Source organism: Empidonax traillii, unplaced genomic scaffold (genome assembly GCF_003031625.1).
Source record: "Empidonax traillii isolate 1590-97213 ecotype Southwest subspecies unplaced genomic scaffold, ASM303162v1 scaffold426:size1138770, whole genome shotgun sequence".
Classification (NCBI taxonomy): Eukaryota; Metazoa; Chordata; class Aves; order Passeriformes; family Tyrannidae; genus Empidonax; species Empidonax traillii.
The window spans coordinates 781,966-800,124 of record NW_020955619.1 but is presented as its reverse complement, the minus strand read 5'-3'; the positions used below and the strand labels follow the sequence as shown (position 1 = coordinate 800,124).

Here is an 18,159-nt window from a genome sequence, read left to right as displayed (position 1 = left end):
TGATGATTCTATTTTGATTGGGGAAGGGGGGAATTTTTGTTTTGGTTGGTTGGGTTTTATTAGATAAGTGAAGGTTGTGTGGTGAACGTGGATTTCTCAGTTTAACTGCAGTTTCAGCTCAACCAAAGCTCCACCAAAACCATCTTCACCAGCTCTGCTGTTGCCCTGACCCTCCTCTCATCATTCTGAGCTAAAGGCTTTGCCAATCTGCTCAGAGAAAAGGTGTTTTCAGACCAGAGTTAACATCACTGATCTGCATTTTTTGCAGTTCTCCTGAGTTGTGACTCAAAGTACAGCTAAAGAAGCCTTTTGGCTTCTGTCTTAGTCCTTCCTGACCAGTCAGAGCTATCAGAGATGGACATTTTACCTGTGGGATTGCAGCTTTTGGTTTAAACGTGTCCCTGTGACAGTGTAAGGAGAATCTCTGCTCAGTGGAAAGTTACAGCAACATTGCGGATTTTATTTAGCTAGAGTTGAATAGTTTTAAGCTATAAAAAAAGAGCCTAAAAGATGCAAGCAAACTCTCAAATCACAGCAGCCCTGTGGCATCAGAGATTCCAGGGGAGATGTGAGGGCTGGTCTCATCCTGCAGGCTCCTTTCTGTTCCCAGTCAAGGCAGGGCCCAGGAACAGGAACTGGTTCTCATCAAGACTTTACCTGTGTTGACACCTGGGATGAGAAAAAGGAGTCATTAAGTTAGGGACAGCTGACCAGTGCCCTGAGGGTATTACAGCTCCATGGAATTCTTCCTTGGAGCTCTCAGTTCCTCCCATGGCCTGCTTGGGTGACAAGAAGTGCCTCCCTTCCATCCCCCAACTGACTCCAGGCAAAACTTGGTTGAGGGAGGCAATAAGAGTTGGAAAATGTCACCTGAGACCTCATTTTGCAGGTGCTTGTTGAATTTGGGTCAGGTTAAATTCTCTAACTGACCAAGCCATGGGTGAGCCTTGCTTCTCCCATCCCTGTGCCAGCTCGAGGGCAAGCAGCAGTTGCAATTCCTGCACAATTCATGGAGCTGCAGCTCCCAGCACAGCCAGAACCAGCTGTTGTGCATCCCCTCATGCAGGCAAACACCGGTGAGCAGTGACTCCTGTACCTCTGCTCTGAGAGGACTCAGCTCCTCCTGAACTGCCACAGAGGGCACTGGGCTGTGTTCTCTGCAGGTGGAGGGTGTCACAGGAGGAAGCACAAGGTGTATTCCCATGCTCAGATGAGGCCTTACCACTGTTAGTTGTCCGTTCTTGTCCTTGAAGACCTGAGGCTCCATCCCCACAGTGAACACCATCGTCCCCTCCTTCCCGGAGCCGATGCGGAACCGGAGGCTGCAAGGACAGAACCCCCAGGAGTGCTCTCCCCACAATAGGCTTTACTCTAAGCCCCCTTTATTTCTGTTCCTTGGCAAATCTCCTTAGATGAGAGATCAGAGCACCAGCTTAGGTGAATTTCCTAAACAATTGCATTATCCCCCCCAGGCTGATGGGTTTGATGAATGGAACGTCCCTGCCTGGCCCAGGCTTTGAATGTTTCTGGTGCAATTAAGCACTAGAAGTTAAGCAGATCTGACCTGGAGAAAACCACTGAACACACCAAATCTAATTACAGCTGAAAGGCAAAAGCCAGGGAGAAAAGCTGGAGCAGAAGTGCAGGTTTCACCTGCCAGCTCCAATTCACAGGGAGATCAGAGACACAGACCATCCACCTGCCCTCAGCTCGGGGCCGTGGGTGGAAGGATCCTGAGCTCTGCAATCACATCTTGGGCCTCCTCAATCCCTTTGGGAGAGGAGCATTTATCCTGAGGTGACCCCCAGCTTTCCAGCTGGCTTTCCTCAGAGCTGGGGTTAATGGGATCCGCTGGGAAACCACTAAACTCACAACCTCACGCTCAGGACACAGCAGCAGGAACCTGAAAAAGTGGTTTTAAAGTGCAATTACCTATAAATAAATTTGGGTTTCAGGCAGCTGGGGCATGGGCAGCTTTCAGAGCAGAGCAGCACACCCAGCAAGGTGCACCACCATGGAAACAAGCCTCATTAGCCTGGGAAAAGGGTTGGAATGATTTTTAATATATTTTCTCTCAGTGCATCCTATCCTCTCTCTCCTGTGCCTGTGGAAGCCATGGAGTGCTGCTGCATTAGACCTGACCAGCTTCGGGCACTGTCTGCTGGGTGAGGGCAATAGTCTTGACCTGAGTAGTCCAGACCTGAAAGGTTTTGAAGCAGGTTTTTCCGTAGAATAGAGCCTGCCCAGTGGTGCCCATCCACCTCCCCTCCTCACCTTCCCTTCACAACCTTAACGACGCTTTGCTTGTTGGCCAACATGCAGAGCTTCGTCACCGTCTCGAAGATGTGCTCACACTGCAGGATCACATCGCCCTGCAGAGGAGAAGAGAGGGATAAATTCACCTGGCACCACCCCAGAATGTGACCACAGAGCAATGGGGCACTAAGAGACACTCCTCTGGAATGCCAGAGCAGTGACTGCCTGGCAGAAGTGACTGAATTAAACATCCTTTCCAGGGATTATTTAGGATTGAGAGCAACTCTGGCTCTAAAAAAAGACAAGAGAATGTGCAGATATGGGAACGGAGCTGGGGAACGGTCTGGAGCACAAGTCTGATGAGGAGGAATTAAGAAGCATCAGTAGTTGATGATACTGAAAGCATCAGCCACAAGACCTTATTTCTAACCACCACCTCACAGGAGCTACATCACAATTTTCTACCTTCTGTTTGTTGTCCTCTGGAACATGAATGACCACGATCCCATCACTCAGGTTACTGGTGGAGATCCCTTCAAAAGAAATCCAAAATTAGAGGAAAACCCACCAAACCCAGCTCCAGAGGGCAAAGAACTGTGTTCTCTCAGTTACAAAATTCTACTTTCAAGGCTGAAACCCAAACTGTTTGTCCATGCCCCCGGAAAAGCTGTTGCCAGGTAGATCATTGCTCCAAATACGTTTGCAAGACTAAGTTTCAGGAGTTCATCCTTCCCCCCCAGGGCCTCTGCCAGGACATGAAGCCCCATGATGACTCACAGAATCATCACAGAGTCATGGAATGGTTTGGGTTGGAAGGGACCTTAAGGCCCATCCTGTTCCACCCCCTGCCATAGGGCAGGGACACCTTCCACTAGCCCAGGTTGCCCCAAGCCCCATCCAACCTGGCCTTGGACAGAGGGCTCCCAGAGTTACCTTTCAACGTGGCGTAGTCGATCTTCTGCTTGACCTTGGCCACCTCCACCACGTAGGCTGAGCTCTGGGTCAGCACCAGGAGCCGCTCCCGCGCCTTGAACCCGTTCCTGTCATATTTTATCACGGGGGTCACATACTGAAAACAACGAGTTGGAATCAGCACTTTCACTGCTGTGGGGCCTGGGCCAGGCAGTTGAGTTTTCCTGGCTGGAAGCAGCTCAGTGAGGAGCAGCTCTGCCCGTGGAGATGCAGGCCCAGCTCTCAGCAGCTCCTGCTGAGCTCTGCTCACAGCAATCTGGACTCTATACTGGGAAATCCAGGTGGAAGAATCCTGCTCTGAGCAAGATGGGTCCCCTGTGCCCTCTGTGCCAGAACCATGGGAAGTGCACAGACACCCTGGCTCTGCTCCTGCTCTGTAGAGGCCGAACAGGGTGAGAAGTGGAACCTTAAATAACTTACTTAGGTGCATTTTGAGGCCTGTCTCCAATTTAAAAGCAAGGAAATAGTGGCTCCACTGCTATTCATCAGGCCCTGTGTGACCAACCAGCTCCCAGGACTCAAGTGAAGGCAATTCTAAGGGTTCTGTCCTTCCCTTACCTTGATGTTCTCCCCTTGGATGAGCTGCAGCACTTTGGGGTTTATATCATTCACTTCTGAGGAGCAAACCAGAGAGAGAAACTGAGTGTAGGTGACAGATCTACAGCCACAGACAATTACCACTGCCCCAGTCAGCACCAGAGAGCTGCACTGTCTTCATCCCAATTGTCCTTGTCCCCTTGGCACAATCCCTTCCAAACTGAGGGTGGTCACTTCCAGCCACCCCTAAACCCATTTTGGTAACTCTCCTGCCTGACAATTAATTCACACTGGGAGTTTCTGCCTGTTCTTGAGTCTGCTCTTGGTTCAGCCCCTGATCCACCCCAGCCCACAGGGAATTCTGCTCGGGTTTCTGGATCTCTGTCCCACAGGGATCCCAGTACCCCCAGTGTGAGAACCAGTCTGGCAGATTGATCTCTGAGTAGGTGTCATTAGACATGACAGAGGAAGGGAACTCCAACGCAGCAGGTGATGCTGCCTCTGCCAGGTAGGAATTTCTCTTGCAAATGCATCTGTTTGGCCCAACAGACCTTCCCTGAGCAGGAGCCCCTAGCCGAGCGCCCAAGGGTTGCTGTGCACTCACTCAGCCGGGTGTCCAGGAAGGGCTGGTTGATGCTCTGGACATATCCCTCCTTCTTCCCTTGGAAAACAGCACTGGTCACCACCTTCTGCTGCAACTGAGGTGGGGAAGAACAGCCTTTAGCTCAGAGATCCTCCATCAAGAACATCAGCAGGTGTGATGTGAACACTGTTACTGCCCACCTGACTATGGAATCATGGAATTGTGCTGCATTTCTTCCAACAGCTTTAAGCTATTCCTGTATTACACCAAATAAAGGGGCAGCAGGAACAATCCCACAGATTTTTCTGATTTTTGTATCTTTTCTAATTACATGGAGCACAGTTTTAATGCTATAAGATAAAGCCCCACGTGTCTGTAGGAGAACTGCTCTGTACATTGCAAGAAGGAATCCCTGACTCCAGGCTGCCATGTGATTGCTCTTATCCCTGAGTGGGTGAGAGCAGCAGCAGCAGGAGGTGCAGCCTGTGTTCCAGATGATCCACAGGGAGCAGGGGGTCACTCAGGCACAGTGTGTTTGAACTCAGGTGTTGGGTTACCTGTGCTTTCCTCTCGGCAGTGAGCCCCCGGCAGTATTTCCTCACCAGGTTCCTCATGCAGATTTTCTGGAGCAGCTCGGATGTCTACATTTAAAAAAGTTAAAATAAACCAGTCAGGAAGTTATGCAAACAGGTCTGTCTGTTCCACCAACCTAAAAGATCATGGGAATAATTTTGTCTTTACAGGGCTTGTGTCTGTGCAGTGCTTTTCTGTCTGTGCATTTTATCCTTCCATTGTTTAAAACAACACAGATCTCCCTACTTTCCTTGGAAACACAAAGCCGGGGCCATTCCTCCCATTCCCAGCCAGACACAGCAGATTTCAGGCTCTTCCAAAGCGGACAAGCCAGCAGATCCCTGCTCTTCTCCCACACGAGGAGTGCACATGCATGACCACGGAACAGAAGCACCTTCACCTCTCCCAAAGCCTCCAGCAGCACTCACCTCTTCCAGGATGGAGGGAGGTTGGAGCCAGCTCTTGTCCAAGACATTTTTTGGAAGGTGGTCTCGGAGCTTGATCAGGTACTTGTACTGGGCAAGCCTCACAAAATCCCTGTTCTCTGGGCAAAGGGGCTTCTTTCGATTGATGAAGCCAGTTATGAACCTACAGAAAACACCAAACCAGAACTGAACAGGACCCCGAGAAATCCATGGAATGAGGTGAGGGACAGAGGACACACATCAGGTTAACAGATCGCTGATGCTAACTGACGTACAGCAGTGGCAATCTTAAACTTTATAGTATCTTAAATATTAACTCTCTTTTCCCAAGTTCTGTTGGCCAGAACACGGTACTTTGGAGTCTGAAAGGAAGATCAGCTCTACTTTGGGAGCTGAGTTTAAGGGAGTGGAGAGGGAGGATGTCAGGGAATGGAGGGGTATGCAAAGGATTAGGAAGCAATTGTTGCCTGTGAGGGTGGTGAGGCCCTGGCACAGGCTGCCCAGAGAAGCTGCCTCATCCCTGGGAGTGTCCAAGGTCAGGCTGGACAGGGCTTGGAGCAACCTGGTCTAGTGGAAGGTTTGTCCCTGTCCATGGCAGGGGGTGGGACTGGATGAGTTTCAACTCCCTTCCAACCCAAACCGTCCTGGGATTCTATGGTTTGGAAATACAAACCAGCAGAACCACAGAAATTTGTACCAGTCAGAGAATTCCTGAAGAGGTGCCAGGCATTTCAGACCAACCCCTGGCACTTGTCCTCCTACCTACAACCACAGCTTGGAGATGGCCGGGAAGGAGCTGGTTTTGACTCCCTGCACTGTCAGTACTCTGGGCTCGTTGTCCAGAGACCATCTCCACGCTGGGACCCCCCTCCCACAGCCCTCCTCAGGACCCCCCCACAGTGATAGTTACTTCCTGATTGTCTGAACTGCCCACGTCCTCTTCTTGGCCTCCTTCCGTGCCAGCGCTCCTCGCCAACACGCCTCCAGCTTGATGGCTGCAAGAACAACCAGGTATCAGGGAGCCTGTGCCAAGCTGTCCTCTAATCCACACAGCAGAAGCTAGAACTGGTTCTCTTGGAGCTCTAAAGATCAGCTGATGGGAACAGCAAGAAGTTTAGGATGTTTTCTTCTCCATCATAAGTGGTTGATCCAGTTTCACCTGCACTGGGGGAGCTCAACCCCAAAGGCAGTGCCAGACCTTGTCACTGCTCAGCCTCCTGCTGTCCCTGCACACAGCCCATCTCAGAAAGCTGCCCTTTGAGTCTGCAGGTTTTAGATCAGCCTGCCTGATGTGGTAAAATGTTTTTTTTTTCCCTTCATCAGTACCTCAGAATGTCCCCACGTGTGCAGCAGAAGGTGCTGCTGCTGCTCAGAGCTGCTCCCACAGCTGGTGCCTGGCTGAGGCCAAGAGCAGCCTGTGGTGTGAGGAGCCAAACACAACCAAAGAGGTCTCTGTAACTGCTCTGTGAATGCTCTTTGTGCAGCTGACACCTGCATCTCACCTGACACCCACAGCCCTGCGGGGAAGCCACGAGTGTTACCCACAGCACTATGGATTTGTGACCTCCCAAAGCTACAACTCCAATGGAAAGCCCAGGCCTGAGAGAATCCTCCACTCCAGAGCCCATACCTGCTTTCCTCTTCTTCTGGTATGCTCTTTTCCCGAGGAATCCTTTGTATTTGGCCTGTAGTCTTGAAACTGGAAAAAGAGGCAGGGACATCACTTGTACCTCCAGGACTAGAGACTGAGGAGCCAAGATCCCACACTCCACCAGCACAGGAGGGGCTGCACAACCACCAGGGAACAGAGGAGCCACAACACCAACAGGCCCAGGAGTAGCCTGTGTAGGTCCTTTGTTTATGCTTTTCAAGGAGGTGCAGACAGGTGCCACCAGGATGAGACTGGTGAGATCCCAATTCCAAGGGAAAAGTATTTGGTGCATCTAGGCACGGACTCATAGGACTGAGGAGCTCTGAAGGAGCCACAGATCCAGGACTCAAGCCAAAGAGCCAGTGATTTCTCCCCACCCTGGAGAAAGATTACTGAGTTTTCCATGGATTCTGCAGAGCTATGCAGACCAGGGGGCTCAGCTCTCACCACGGTGCACAGAATCCCAGAGTGGATTGGGCTGGAAGGGACCTGAAAGCCCATCTTGTCCAGCCCCTGCCATGGGCAGGGACACCTTCCACTAGCCCAGGTTGCTCTAAGCCCAGTCCAACCTGGCATCTCCTACAACCTGGAGCCCAGAACACGGTTCACCAGGCCCTGCTGCTTAGTCTGTGTCAGAGGAAGGGAACTAGAACCTTACTCAGCAGTTGTTTCCTGTACTCAAAGGCATCTTCTGTAGCAAACAGAGTCTTTGGGAAACGAATGAATATTTTGGTTCTGAAAAAGAGACCAGGAACAGGTTATTATTCATGGTGGGCCCTTGTTTCAGCTGCCCCCACCAGGTTCAGGGTCTTCAAACGAGCTGTGATGGCACCCAAGCCTAAAAGGTGCCCCGGGCTGCCCAAGCAAGCAGGAGACCTGGATATGAGGCAAAGCAGCCCATCTGCCCTAACCCAGAGATGGAAGAAATGAGGCTGGATTGAAGTTTCCATGGAAACAGGTAAAAATAAACAAGAAATGTATGCATCTGGGGGCTTTATCTGTCTCCTTGCTTGTGTCACAGACAGGACAGAAGATCCAACAGCAACCACTGAGAGCAGAGATCACAGCCAGAGCAAGGACATTTACCTTCCTAACTTGTACTCCTCAGGCTTGTAACCTATGTGCTTGATGAGCCTCTCCACGCCCTCAGCTGCTGTCCCGTGCCAGTTGGGCCAGGTAGCTGGACAGAGGCATTTATACCTGAAAGGGTCAGCAAGACATCAACACAAATTGCATGAAATTTGAGAAACCCCTTCCTGAAATCTCCCCCCGCCCCCCCCCCTCAAATTCCCACTGCTTTATTTGAGAGAGACGATGCCAAAGCAGGTGAAAACAGATCCAGACAAAACACATGCAAAGGTTATTTTTGATGGAGTGTCTGCTGACACCTTTCATCACTGGGAGTGGACTTTTAACCACAGCTTGCTCAGAAGCCCCCATGGGAGGGCAGGATTCCCTGGGAAAGCTCACCTTTGCAGGAAGAGCTCGTACTTGCGCCGGTACGCGAAGCCGGCCCGTCGCACCCGCAGGTGCTCCATCAGGCCCAGGTACTTCACCTGGTGTCGGATCAGGAAATCATCAAACTTCCCTGCAGCAAGGATACACATTCACTGGCAAGTTCTGCCTGTGGAAGCTCCCCCACTTGTCCATATGTTGGGAGAAACCAGGGAGGAATCAAATCCCCAACGATCCAAGGTGATGACTTTGCTGCAGCTCAACTAAGTTATTTACGTATACATACATATAAAAACACACACACACACGTACACAGGCACATACACAGGCTGCACCTTGCTACAAACAAGTCTCTCAGTTCATTCCTTGACCTCCTCCGTGCCTCCAGCCTTACCAGGCTCCTTGTTCTCGTTGGGTTTAATGCAGCGGACGTAAGAAGGTTCCTTGGACATCAGGATTTCTATCAGACTCGTCAGGCTGTTTTTGAACTGGGTTGCAACCTAAGACAGCATCGAAAGAACTTTCTTAGCCCTGGAACTCATCACTGCAGGAACTGAGATAACTCACTCCCTGCATCCAGCTTAAAGCTGGAAGTGAAAGCTGTCATGTTATATATACATATATATATATGTATATACACACATATATAAACACGGGCTGCTGTCTCAGCAGCATCACTGTTCAGCTGCCAGGAAGTTTGCAGGGGTGGAACAGCAGCAAAAACATCCACCAAGTTCAGGAATCCCAGAATCATTGGGGTTGGAAGGGACCTCTGGAGATTATCCAGTCCAACACCCCAGCCCAGGCAGAGTCACCTGGAGAAGATGGCACAGGAACTTGCCCGTGTGGGTTTGGAATGTCTCCAGAGAGGAGATTCCACCACCCTCCCTGGGCAGCTGTTCCAGTGCTCTGCCATCTCCATGGAAAGAAATTTTCCCTCATGTTGAGGAGGAACTTCTCATGTTTTAGTTTATGGCCATAAGGACTAAGGGCAGGATCAGTGGTTAAACCAAGGCTTGGGGAGTTAAGTCTAAAGGAAAACTCACAGTCTCTGGTCTCCTCCTGTTGTCCAGCTCTGACAGGAGAAAACAATCTCTAATGATGGCATTCTTGGAGTTGCACAGAACCTGAAACAGGAGGAATTCAAAGTTGCCTTATTGAGCAGCACTTCTATTGCTCCTGTGAGCAGCACAGCCCTGAGGACACACATATAGGTGCCTCAAGGTCACTTCCAAAGGGAAAAGTATGTTCTTTTTTGCTGCAGGGATTAAACACATCTTCTGCAAAGCATTTTTGCTCCAAGCAGTTAACAAGAAAACAGCATCCCTTGTTTGTCCTTACCTCCTTCAGATTTCTGTACAGCAGATCATTATTCTTCTCCAGAAATCCTGAAAAAAAAATTAAAAAAAAAAAAATTTAATTCTTTTGGAGGCCACAAACTTCAGCACAAAATCAGGACATTTCTGTCCTCAAAGTTCTCACTGCAGTCACGTGTGAGACGTTCAAATAACAGTGTCTCCAGAGGGCAGGTATTTGGGAATTCCTCTTCCCATCAAGTCATCAGCTCCCAGACCACCTGAAGAGCTCACAACTCCCAGACTGGCCCTGCTCACTCACCAACAGCACAGTAAGTGACCTCTCCTGCGTAGTGGAGGAGCCGGAAATCCACCCAGTCGATGGATTTCCGCGTTTTCTGGTCCGCGAGTTTGCGACTGCAGGGAGAGAACAGCAAAACACCAAGAGAAAGGGCAACAAACTGCTTTGCTCAGCTTGGAGAGAGTCACAGCTACAGGACAGATGGAAATGTAGGATTTGTGCCTTTTGAGATGGGGCTCTGACTGTAGAGTTACGGCCCAGAGTCAAACCATCATTTCTCTCTGGTGGCAGCAGCTCCCATAAACTCAGAATACCTGTGACCTTCCTGCTGACATTTGACAAGGATCACCCTTTCCAGAAATATTAAGATTTCTTCCCATAACATTCATTTAAATACATTCTTATTGCTTATGTGGGGGGAAAAGATTAGCAACTCCCTCAACTTCAAAGCAAACCCGGGGCAAAGGATTGCTCAAGATATTTTGCCCTGGAGCAAGAACCCAAATACAAAGGAGGAATCCAAATGTTCAAGAATAGCAGGAAAATTTTAGAAAGCAAGGATTCCTTGGAGGAAAAAAAAAAAAAAAACACAAGAAAAAAAAAGAGCAACTTCACAGTTGAATTTTCAGCTTTGTAAGCAGTCAGTAACTGCAGAGCTGGGTGTCACAACAGCACATTAGTCTATCAAAGCTCCTTCCAAGAGCATCGCCAAGTACAGATCCTGTTTAAGTAGCTCCAGCACTGCTATTTAAAGCTTTAATCAGGCAGAACAGCATTAAGGCACATTGTGGTGACAAGGAAGTTGGCTCCAAATTTTCCACTTGGCTGTGGCGAAGTTCAGAGCTGTAGGAACAGTGACAGCTCAGCAGCGGGACTCGGAATTGATGCCTTGTCAGAGCCTTCAGCAGCTCCTGCTGGGAACCAGCCCAGTGCCAACGCACTCATCTGCCACCAAAATGGGCTCCAAACCCACTGCAAATAGAGTATCAACCAAAATGTCACTCAGCTCGGGGATAGGAGCAGGAGCATTTTCTCTCCTTTTTGAACTCAAATCTCACATGTGGCAAGATGAACGTAAATATTTATACACCCCTTGGGCATTGGGCTCCTTGTCACAACATCCTCAGCTTTCCCTGGAGTCAGTGGGGCCAAAGCCACCTAGAGCCAGAGTCATCTAACCTTCCTGGGCTAAAATCATGGGCTGAGCCCATGAGTCCCTAATTTTAATGTGGAATGAAACCAGTTCACAGATCAGCATCACACCAGTAAAGAGACAGGACACTCCACACACACCTCCCAGTGCCCTGGGTCAGATTCTGCCAGCACAGCACATTTCAGTGTCAGACACTGCATGGGCTGCTTGATTTGCTCTGGTACAAAGCAAACATTGTTCCCTCCCAAACACTGTCATGGATTTGAGATGGGGAGAGGCTGGGATAGGATACAGAGGTAAATGCATACGTCACGAAGTGGGGATGATCTCCTACTTTCTCTTCCAGCTTTTCCAAGAAGCTCAGGTCAGTCGCCTCCCCAGGCCGCAAACATTCCTCATCCTGGAAGAGCAGACACTGGATCAGGGCTCCCCTGATCACCTGCTCCCTCCTCCACAAAATATAACTGTGTTACATAAAGCCTGAGACCAGTTGGTGGAGAAGTAAAGCACCCACCCCCTTCAACCCCCACAGCTCTCCACTCGTAAGATCCTCTGCCTTTCTGGTTGTTTGTTTACAGGGTCAGTGTGTTTACACACTGAATGATGCAGATCCATCCCATAATCAGAAGAAAAAATACGTGATTATGGGTCATTAGAACAGGGCACAGGCCAGCATTTTAATTCAGCACAAACTCTGTTCTTACCAGAATGGAGATTATTCCTTTGTGCTTCTGCTCAACCAAGTCACAGATGATTTTGTTGTTAAAATATGGGATTGGCTCCCACTGTAAGACGAAGAAAGGAAGAACAGCTTTAGATGAAGACTTTTTCTTTGCAATTTTAAAGTTCTTTGGAACTTAGATCCCACTAAAGATCAGTGTTGTGAATTAGGAACCTTGTCCTCTACAGGAATGTTTTCCGCCTTCCCATGTCTTGCACTGCTGGAGTTCCTCATTCTCCAGGGACATTGTCACTGCTCAACATCTGAGTTTTGGGGAAGGCCTTGCTTCTTTCTTAAATGATGTAAATTAAGTCTTGGCTAAATTACACTTCAAAAGGGGATTCAGAATGAGACCCGTGGCAATCTCACACTTCCCGTGGGAACAATAACAAACTGAAAAAAACAGGATGCCTTTCACATTGCTGATCAAAAGCATTCAGTGTAATGACAGTTCAAAGAGAAAAGGAGGGGGAAATATAATTTACCTCTATCCCTTCCAGTTCATATTCCTCCTGCTCTGCTTTCAGGGTCATCTCAATCAGCAGCTGCTGGAGCTTCTCATTGCAGTAATTAATGCAGAACTGCTCAAAGCTTTGGAGGGTTTAAATGAGCGTCAGGTTTTATGTATTCCATGGGCAGTTCAGCTTCTCCCACCACCACCTGCTGTTCTCAAGCCAAACCACCCACTTCCACACAGACCAAACCCACACATCCCTCCCACACAGCAGTACCAACGGCCCAAACCCAGGCCTGTACCCCAAGCTAAAGCTTTCAGTGGGGTTCAGCAAAGCCCCTGCACCCAGATATTACAGTCCCCCATGTCTTGCCTTGCAGGGGGAAGAGCACACTCCAGAAGTCAGGCAGGACTTCAGCACATGCCCCAGGTCACCCCAAGCCTCAGGAACAGCCCTTACCTGTTTGTGTCCAGCACTTCAAAGCCATAGATATCCAGCAGGCCAATAACTGTTTTCAGAGTTGAATCCTGTTAAAGACACCACAGCTCTGCAATTGCTCCTTCCCTGCATGTTCCTTCTTTCACCTGGATTTTAAACTTTCTCTTCGAGAGTCACATCCCAATGGAGAAGCCACTTTAAAGCAGGACCCCAGGCAAGAAACCAACCTTGTTGGCCAGAGAGCCGTTGATTTTGTTGACGAGCCAAGTGAAAGTCCGTCCATAAATCGCCTTGGCTACGGCGTCCCGGGCATAGAATGCCAGATCCACGTTCAGTGGGCTCAGGACCTGGAAATAAAGATATGCCAGAGCTGCCAAACACCACAGATAATCATAGTAACCTTCTGCCAAGCCAATGCACACTTGTGGCTTGGAGAACCACCCCCACTGGTGTGCACCACAGCACAGCTGGGCTGCAGCTCCTCCTGTACATACCCATGGCAAGGGGTGGAACTGGATGATCTTTAAGGTCCCTTCCAACCCAAACCATTCCAGGCTTCCATGATTCCACCTACAGCTTTATTTCCCATCAGTGTTCCTCCAATCACAACATGCCAGCAGGACTGGGACATTACATTTTGGGGAATACTAACTTAGACAAGCGGGGGAGCTATTCTGACTTCCTCTTAGTTTGATTTTATTAAAATAAAAATACGAAATGCTCAAAGAGCAGTTTTTGCCAGTGATTACTTACAGTTTCCCAGGAAGCACTAAGGACTGGAAAAAGGGAAACTGTTTGGCTCTAACACAGGGCTGCCTGCAAGTCCCTGTTCCCAAGTTTTTAACAGTTTCTTGTTCAGCTAGAAACCCCAATATTGGAGATATATATAATTTAATGTCTCAGCTAGAAGAAGGGGATGTGGAGGAGGAGTGGGACAGCCAGAGTGACCTGTTTGTACTGTAACATTGAGAACAGAGCCCCTTGTGTGTCCCCCCCTCCAGAGTTGGGGGTCTCCCAACGTTTGGGGTTACACAGAACCACTCGGTACCTCTTCGGATCTGGCCTCGATCTTGCGGTTGGTGAGAGCTTCCTGCAGGATGGACAGGTGGGCACCCAGGAGCTGTAGGAAAGGGAATGTTTGCACTTGGAGCAGAGCCAGCAGGACACTTTAAACAGGCAGCACAGTGTGACCAGTGGGGCACAAGCCTCAGTGCCTTCCCAGCCTCCCTCATCTTTGAGCAAGAGCAATTAAGGAAGTTCCAGGGAGATGAGCTACAGAGAAAATTCCAGACAGTTTACAAAAAGAGCTGGATATTTATATAGTTATATATTTATATAGTTACCCCCCTGTTTTGGGGAACAAATGTTTTGTCCTTAAGAAAAAACCACAGCAGGGTTAAGGTTTTCTTCATAGCACTGGCAATTCTGGCACTGTCTCAGCAAAGGTACCTTTGAAATCCACTTGATCTGGGTGCCATCCCGGATGATGGCATGGCCATTGCTGTCCTCTTCAAACTGAATGTTCCCAAGGTGCAGGACACTGGCAACAATTCCAAAGAGGTGCTAAGAACAGGAGACAGACCATTAGAACACAGGTTTCCACAGCTTGGGAATGGTGCAACTCTTTCCTACACCTGCTGGTGACCAGAATATTGCCCAGGCTGAGGGAGGTGAGTCAGAGAACCTGCTCCAGGGGTGTGATGCCCCCACGGGCATCATGCTCCTCTCCCATCCACTCCCTCAATCCCATGGAATTGCAGAATGGTCTGGGTTGGAAAGAACCTTGAGGATTTTCCATGCCATAGGCAGGGACACCTTCCACTATCCCAGGTCGCTCCAAGCCCTGTCCAACCTGGCCTTGGGCACTTCTAGGGCCAACGCAGCCACAGCTTCTCTAGGCAACCTGTGCCAGGGCCTCAGCACCCTCACAGGTAAGAATTCCTTCCCAATCCCCCATCCAACCCTGCTTTCTGTCAGTGGGAAGCCTTCCCCCCTTGTCCTGTCACCCATGCTCTTGTAAAAAGTCCCTCTCCATCTTTGTTGTCGGCTCCCTCCAGGTAGTAACCACCAAAATAATGTCCTATGCCACCCTTAATACTTCTCCCAAGCAAGGCTGCTTCCATCACTTCAGAAAAACAGCAGTTCCCTCTTTAAATTCCCTTGTAACACACACACCTCCATATCTTTCTCAGTGAAGTCAATGATAGAAAAAGCTTTGCGGACTATTTTCCAGTCGTTCTTGTCATTAATAGAAAACACTTTGGCACATCGACCCTACAGCAAAAGAAAGATGGATTAGCACAATTCATTGGCAAAGCAACCTTATTATCAGCAAACAGATACTTCTGGGCAGACTGCTTTCATTTCCAGTTTCCTCAGCAAGTTATGTCAGTGCTATTAATCCTAAAAGTGGCTCTTTTGATCAGAATTTTCAGTTTATACTGAAAACCTCAAAATAAATCAAAGCACTGAGTGTTACCATAAACTGGTTAAGGCTTGTGCAGGGCCTGAGCTTGCAGCCATCCTCTGTTTTTTTCAGGGTAAGAATATCTCCTGCCCAAGCTGCCTTTGCAACCCCTGTGATTCCTGGTGTGCCACAGAGGGAGCAGCTCCCACTGACCTGGATGAGATACGTGTACTTCTGGGGGTTGCGCTCCAGCCCAAGCCAGGACAGAAGATCCTTCTCTCCACCCTCCAACAACTGGTAGAAAATATGGAAATTCCTTTCCCCGTGGTTTTGGTGCACAACTCTGGATTTCTCAATTAGGTAGCTGAGGATGTGCCCTCCCACTGGTGCTCCCTGGCAGGACAGAGCAGTCAGATCAACACCAAAAATGCCAATAACATCCCTATGATGGCTGTTTTTTTACACCCAGGAATGAGCAGGAAAAACCCGATTCTGCTGTCACGTATCTGCCACCTTTTATTTGAGAGTGAGTATCCAGCAACATTGCAAGGGTTTGCTGTCCTGCTAACTGTGCTTTACAACTCTCTCTCAGCTTTTCAGGGAGCACTGGCTGGATTGCCAGTGATGTAGGAAGCTTTCAGGATGGATAACTTGTGACCTTACCTGCAAAATGCAAGGCCTGTAAAAACAGAGTCACAAATGTGCAGCGTAAGGATTAATAAATCCTGGGCTGCCTGGTCAGTGCCCAAGAGGTTCTCTGACCCAGCTTTTTTTTCCACAGTGCTCCACTGGATTTGTTCTCACCTTAAAATCAAACTGGATGTCCATGTATTTCCCAAACCTACTCGAGTTGTCATTGCGCAGAGTTTTTGCATTCCCAAAAGCCTGTGGATACACAGACAGGTAAAGTCACTTCCCACCTCACTGAGAACCTGACACAGGGCCAAGTTCTGGTAACAAAGCTGAGTCCCACTGAATTCAGTGGAATTAAAGAATTACAAACACATGTATTTCTGTAGCTTCAAGTGAAATTCAGCTAAACCAATTTTTGCTTTACAGAACCTGTAACTGAAGCCCCAAGGGGCTGTTGCACTCCGAGGTTTCATCCATCCTCTGCTAGAAACCCCACACTTAAGTTTCCAAACATTAAATTGTATTAAATCCCAAGGATTGGGTCAGAGGTTGTGCCACCAACAGGTCAGTGTTGGCCATTCCTGGACCCAGGGGTGCAGACTTGGAGGAAGCCTTGACAGTGAGGCCACCAACACCAACCCTTGTGCATTTTGTCCCCTGATTTAGTTTCTTACCTCAAGAACAGGGTTGGAAAGGAGCAGCCGGTCCCGGACGATCTGCAGCTGCTCCGTGGTGGGACAGGTCACTGCGTAGTACTGCAGGATCTTCTTGGATGCCTCTGTCTTCCCAGCCCCACTCTCCCCAGAGATGAGGATGAAGTGGTTGTTGTACTCGCTGCACATCACCCGGTAGGCGTTGTCAGCTATGGCATATCTGGACATGGCACAGGAGGCATTTGGAGGGGAACATCCATCAGGAATGGCACAGGAGACACAGTATCAAAGGCTTGCCAGGGTATTACTCCTGCTCTAGCTTTACAAGTGTTGGACAGGATCATAGAATCCCAGATGGTTTGGGTTGGAAGGGATCTTGGACATCATCCCTTCAGTGAAGAGTTGGACTTTATTATCCTTGTGGGTCATTCCCACCTCCAACTTGGAATACTCTGTGATTCTGTGATCTCATTCCAACCACCTGATAAGGGCAGGGACACTTTCCACTGGGAAAACTGAGCTCAAAATGAATCTGAACTCAAGGTCTAACAGTAAAAACTAGACCTAGTGCCTGTGGACACACCCCCACGGTGCCACAACGTTACAGAGAAATCCCAAATCAGTGATCCGGACTGACATCCCAAGGGATTACTTACAGATGTGGTGGCAGTTCAAAGAAGTTCACCCCTCGGTAGAGCTGCATCTGAGTCACGGTGTAGATGTCCAGCTCCTTGTAAGGGTTCACAGACACGAGGAGGGTACCAATGTATGTCTGCAGGAGGGAGAGCACTCAGGTGGGAAACCTGCTCCAGCACCAGAATCACCCACCCTACTACAAACCTGCAGCAAGGCTTGTTGCTACACTCACAGACTCTACACAGCTCTTCCTCCTGAATCCGACCAGCAAGGCCCCCTTGGAGACATTTCACACAAATCCACACCACCAGCACTCACATAGATGAGGTTCTCCTGGTAGCGCTTCCGCAGGTTGTTGAGGAAAGCAGCCTCACTGGTGTGGGAGTCCAGGAGCACAAAGTCCTGCACTCCGACCTTGTCCCGGGCTATCAGAGCCCCCTCCATGTTCTCGTCGGTGTTGTCGTCCACTTCTTCCTTCTGCAACGCAAAGTGGGGGGGGACACAGGATTAGGAGGGAGCAGAGTTAGGAGAGACCTGAAGGGCCACATCATCCTTGCGCAGGTAATGCCAAGAGATCCTTATTCCAGGATCCTTGTCCAAAGATGGCAATTCCACACCATAAGAGTTTGCATTTCGACATCGTCGCAGTCAAGATGTCCGAGACTCACTGCTGGGATCAGGGAGGAAGACCAGGGTTTCCAGACCCTCTCACTGACACAACGGCAGGGTGAGACAAATCCAGCCTGGGAGATGCAGTTGGGATCTGGACACTTCAGTAACTCAGTCTGGATAGAGCCCTTGCAAGCACAAAGCTGGAATAAATGGTGGAAGACACCCATCAAATCAATAGTTCTACACCACCTGCAGACAGAACTGCACAAGTGGAGAAACTCTGGGAAAACCTTCATGGGACCTGACTTTTAGGGGAAAACCAATACCACTTAGCACAAGACTGTTATTCCCAGTGTCTCCAGGTCGAGTTCTGGTGCTGGCAGCAGAGGTCCCCACACGCCAG

General features: G+C 49.3%; 1 protein-coding gene across 1 annotated transcript; it reads right to left on the bottom strand.

The window, feature by feature from the left end:
* Window positions 1–518: 518 nt before the first annotated feature.
* On the bottom strand, window positions 519–17,615 carry MYO1H (myosin IH). Its single transcript, XM_027894398.1, has 31 exons — window positions 17,463–17,615; window positions 17,165–17,280; window positions 16,530–16,728; window positions 16,027–16,107; window positions 15,436–15,615; window positions 14,991–15,089; window positions 14,265–14,378; window positions 13,864–13,935; window positions 13,043–13,162; window positions 12,837–12,904; window positions 12,408–12,513; window positions 11,906–11,986; window positions 11,510–11,601; window positions 10,070–10,164; window positions 9,794–9,840; window positions 9,499–9,579; window positions 8,847–8,952; window positions 8,468–8,585; window positions 8,084–8,197; window positions 7,656–7,732; window positions 6,977–7,045; window positions 6,257–6,341; window positions 5,350–5,509; window positions 4,906–4,989; window positions 4,370–4,463; window positions 3,787–3,842; window positions 3,190–3,325; window positions 2,722–2,789; window positions 2,275–2,372; window positions 1,223–1,322; window positions 519–669 (listed from the first exon to the last, which is right to left on the bottom strand). The coding sequence occupies exons 1-31, from the start codon at window positions 17,586–17,588 to the stop codon at window positions 646–648; spliced, it is 3,066 nt and encodes a 1,021-aa protein (XP_027750199.1). The 5' UTR covers window positions 17,589–17,615; the 3' UTR covers window positions 519–645.
* Window positions 17,616–18,159: the final 544 nt, after the last annotated feature.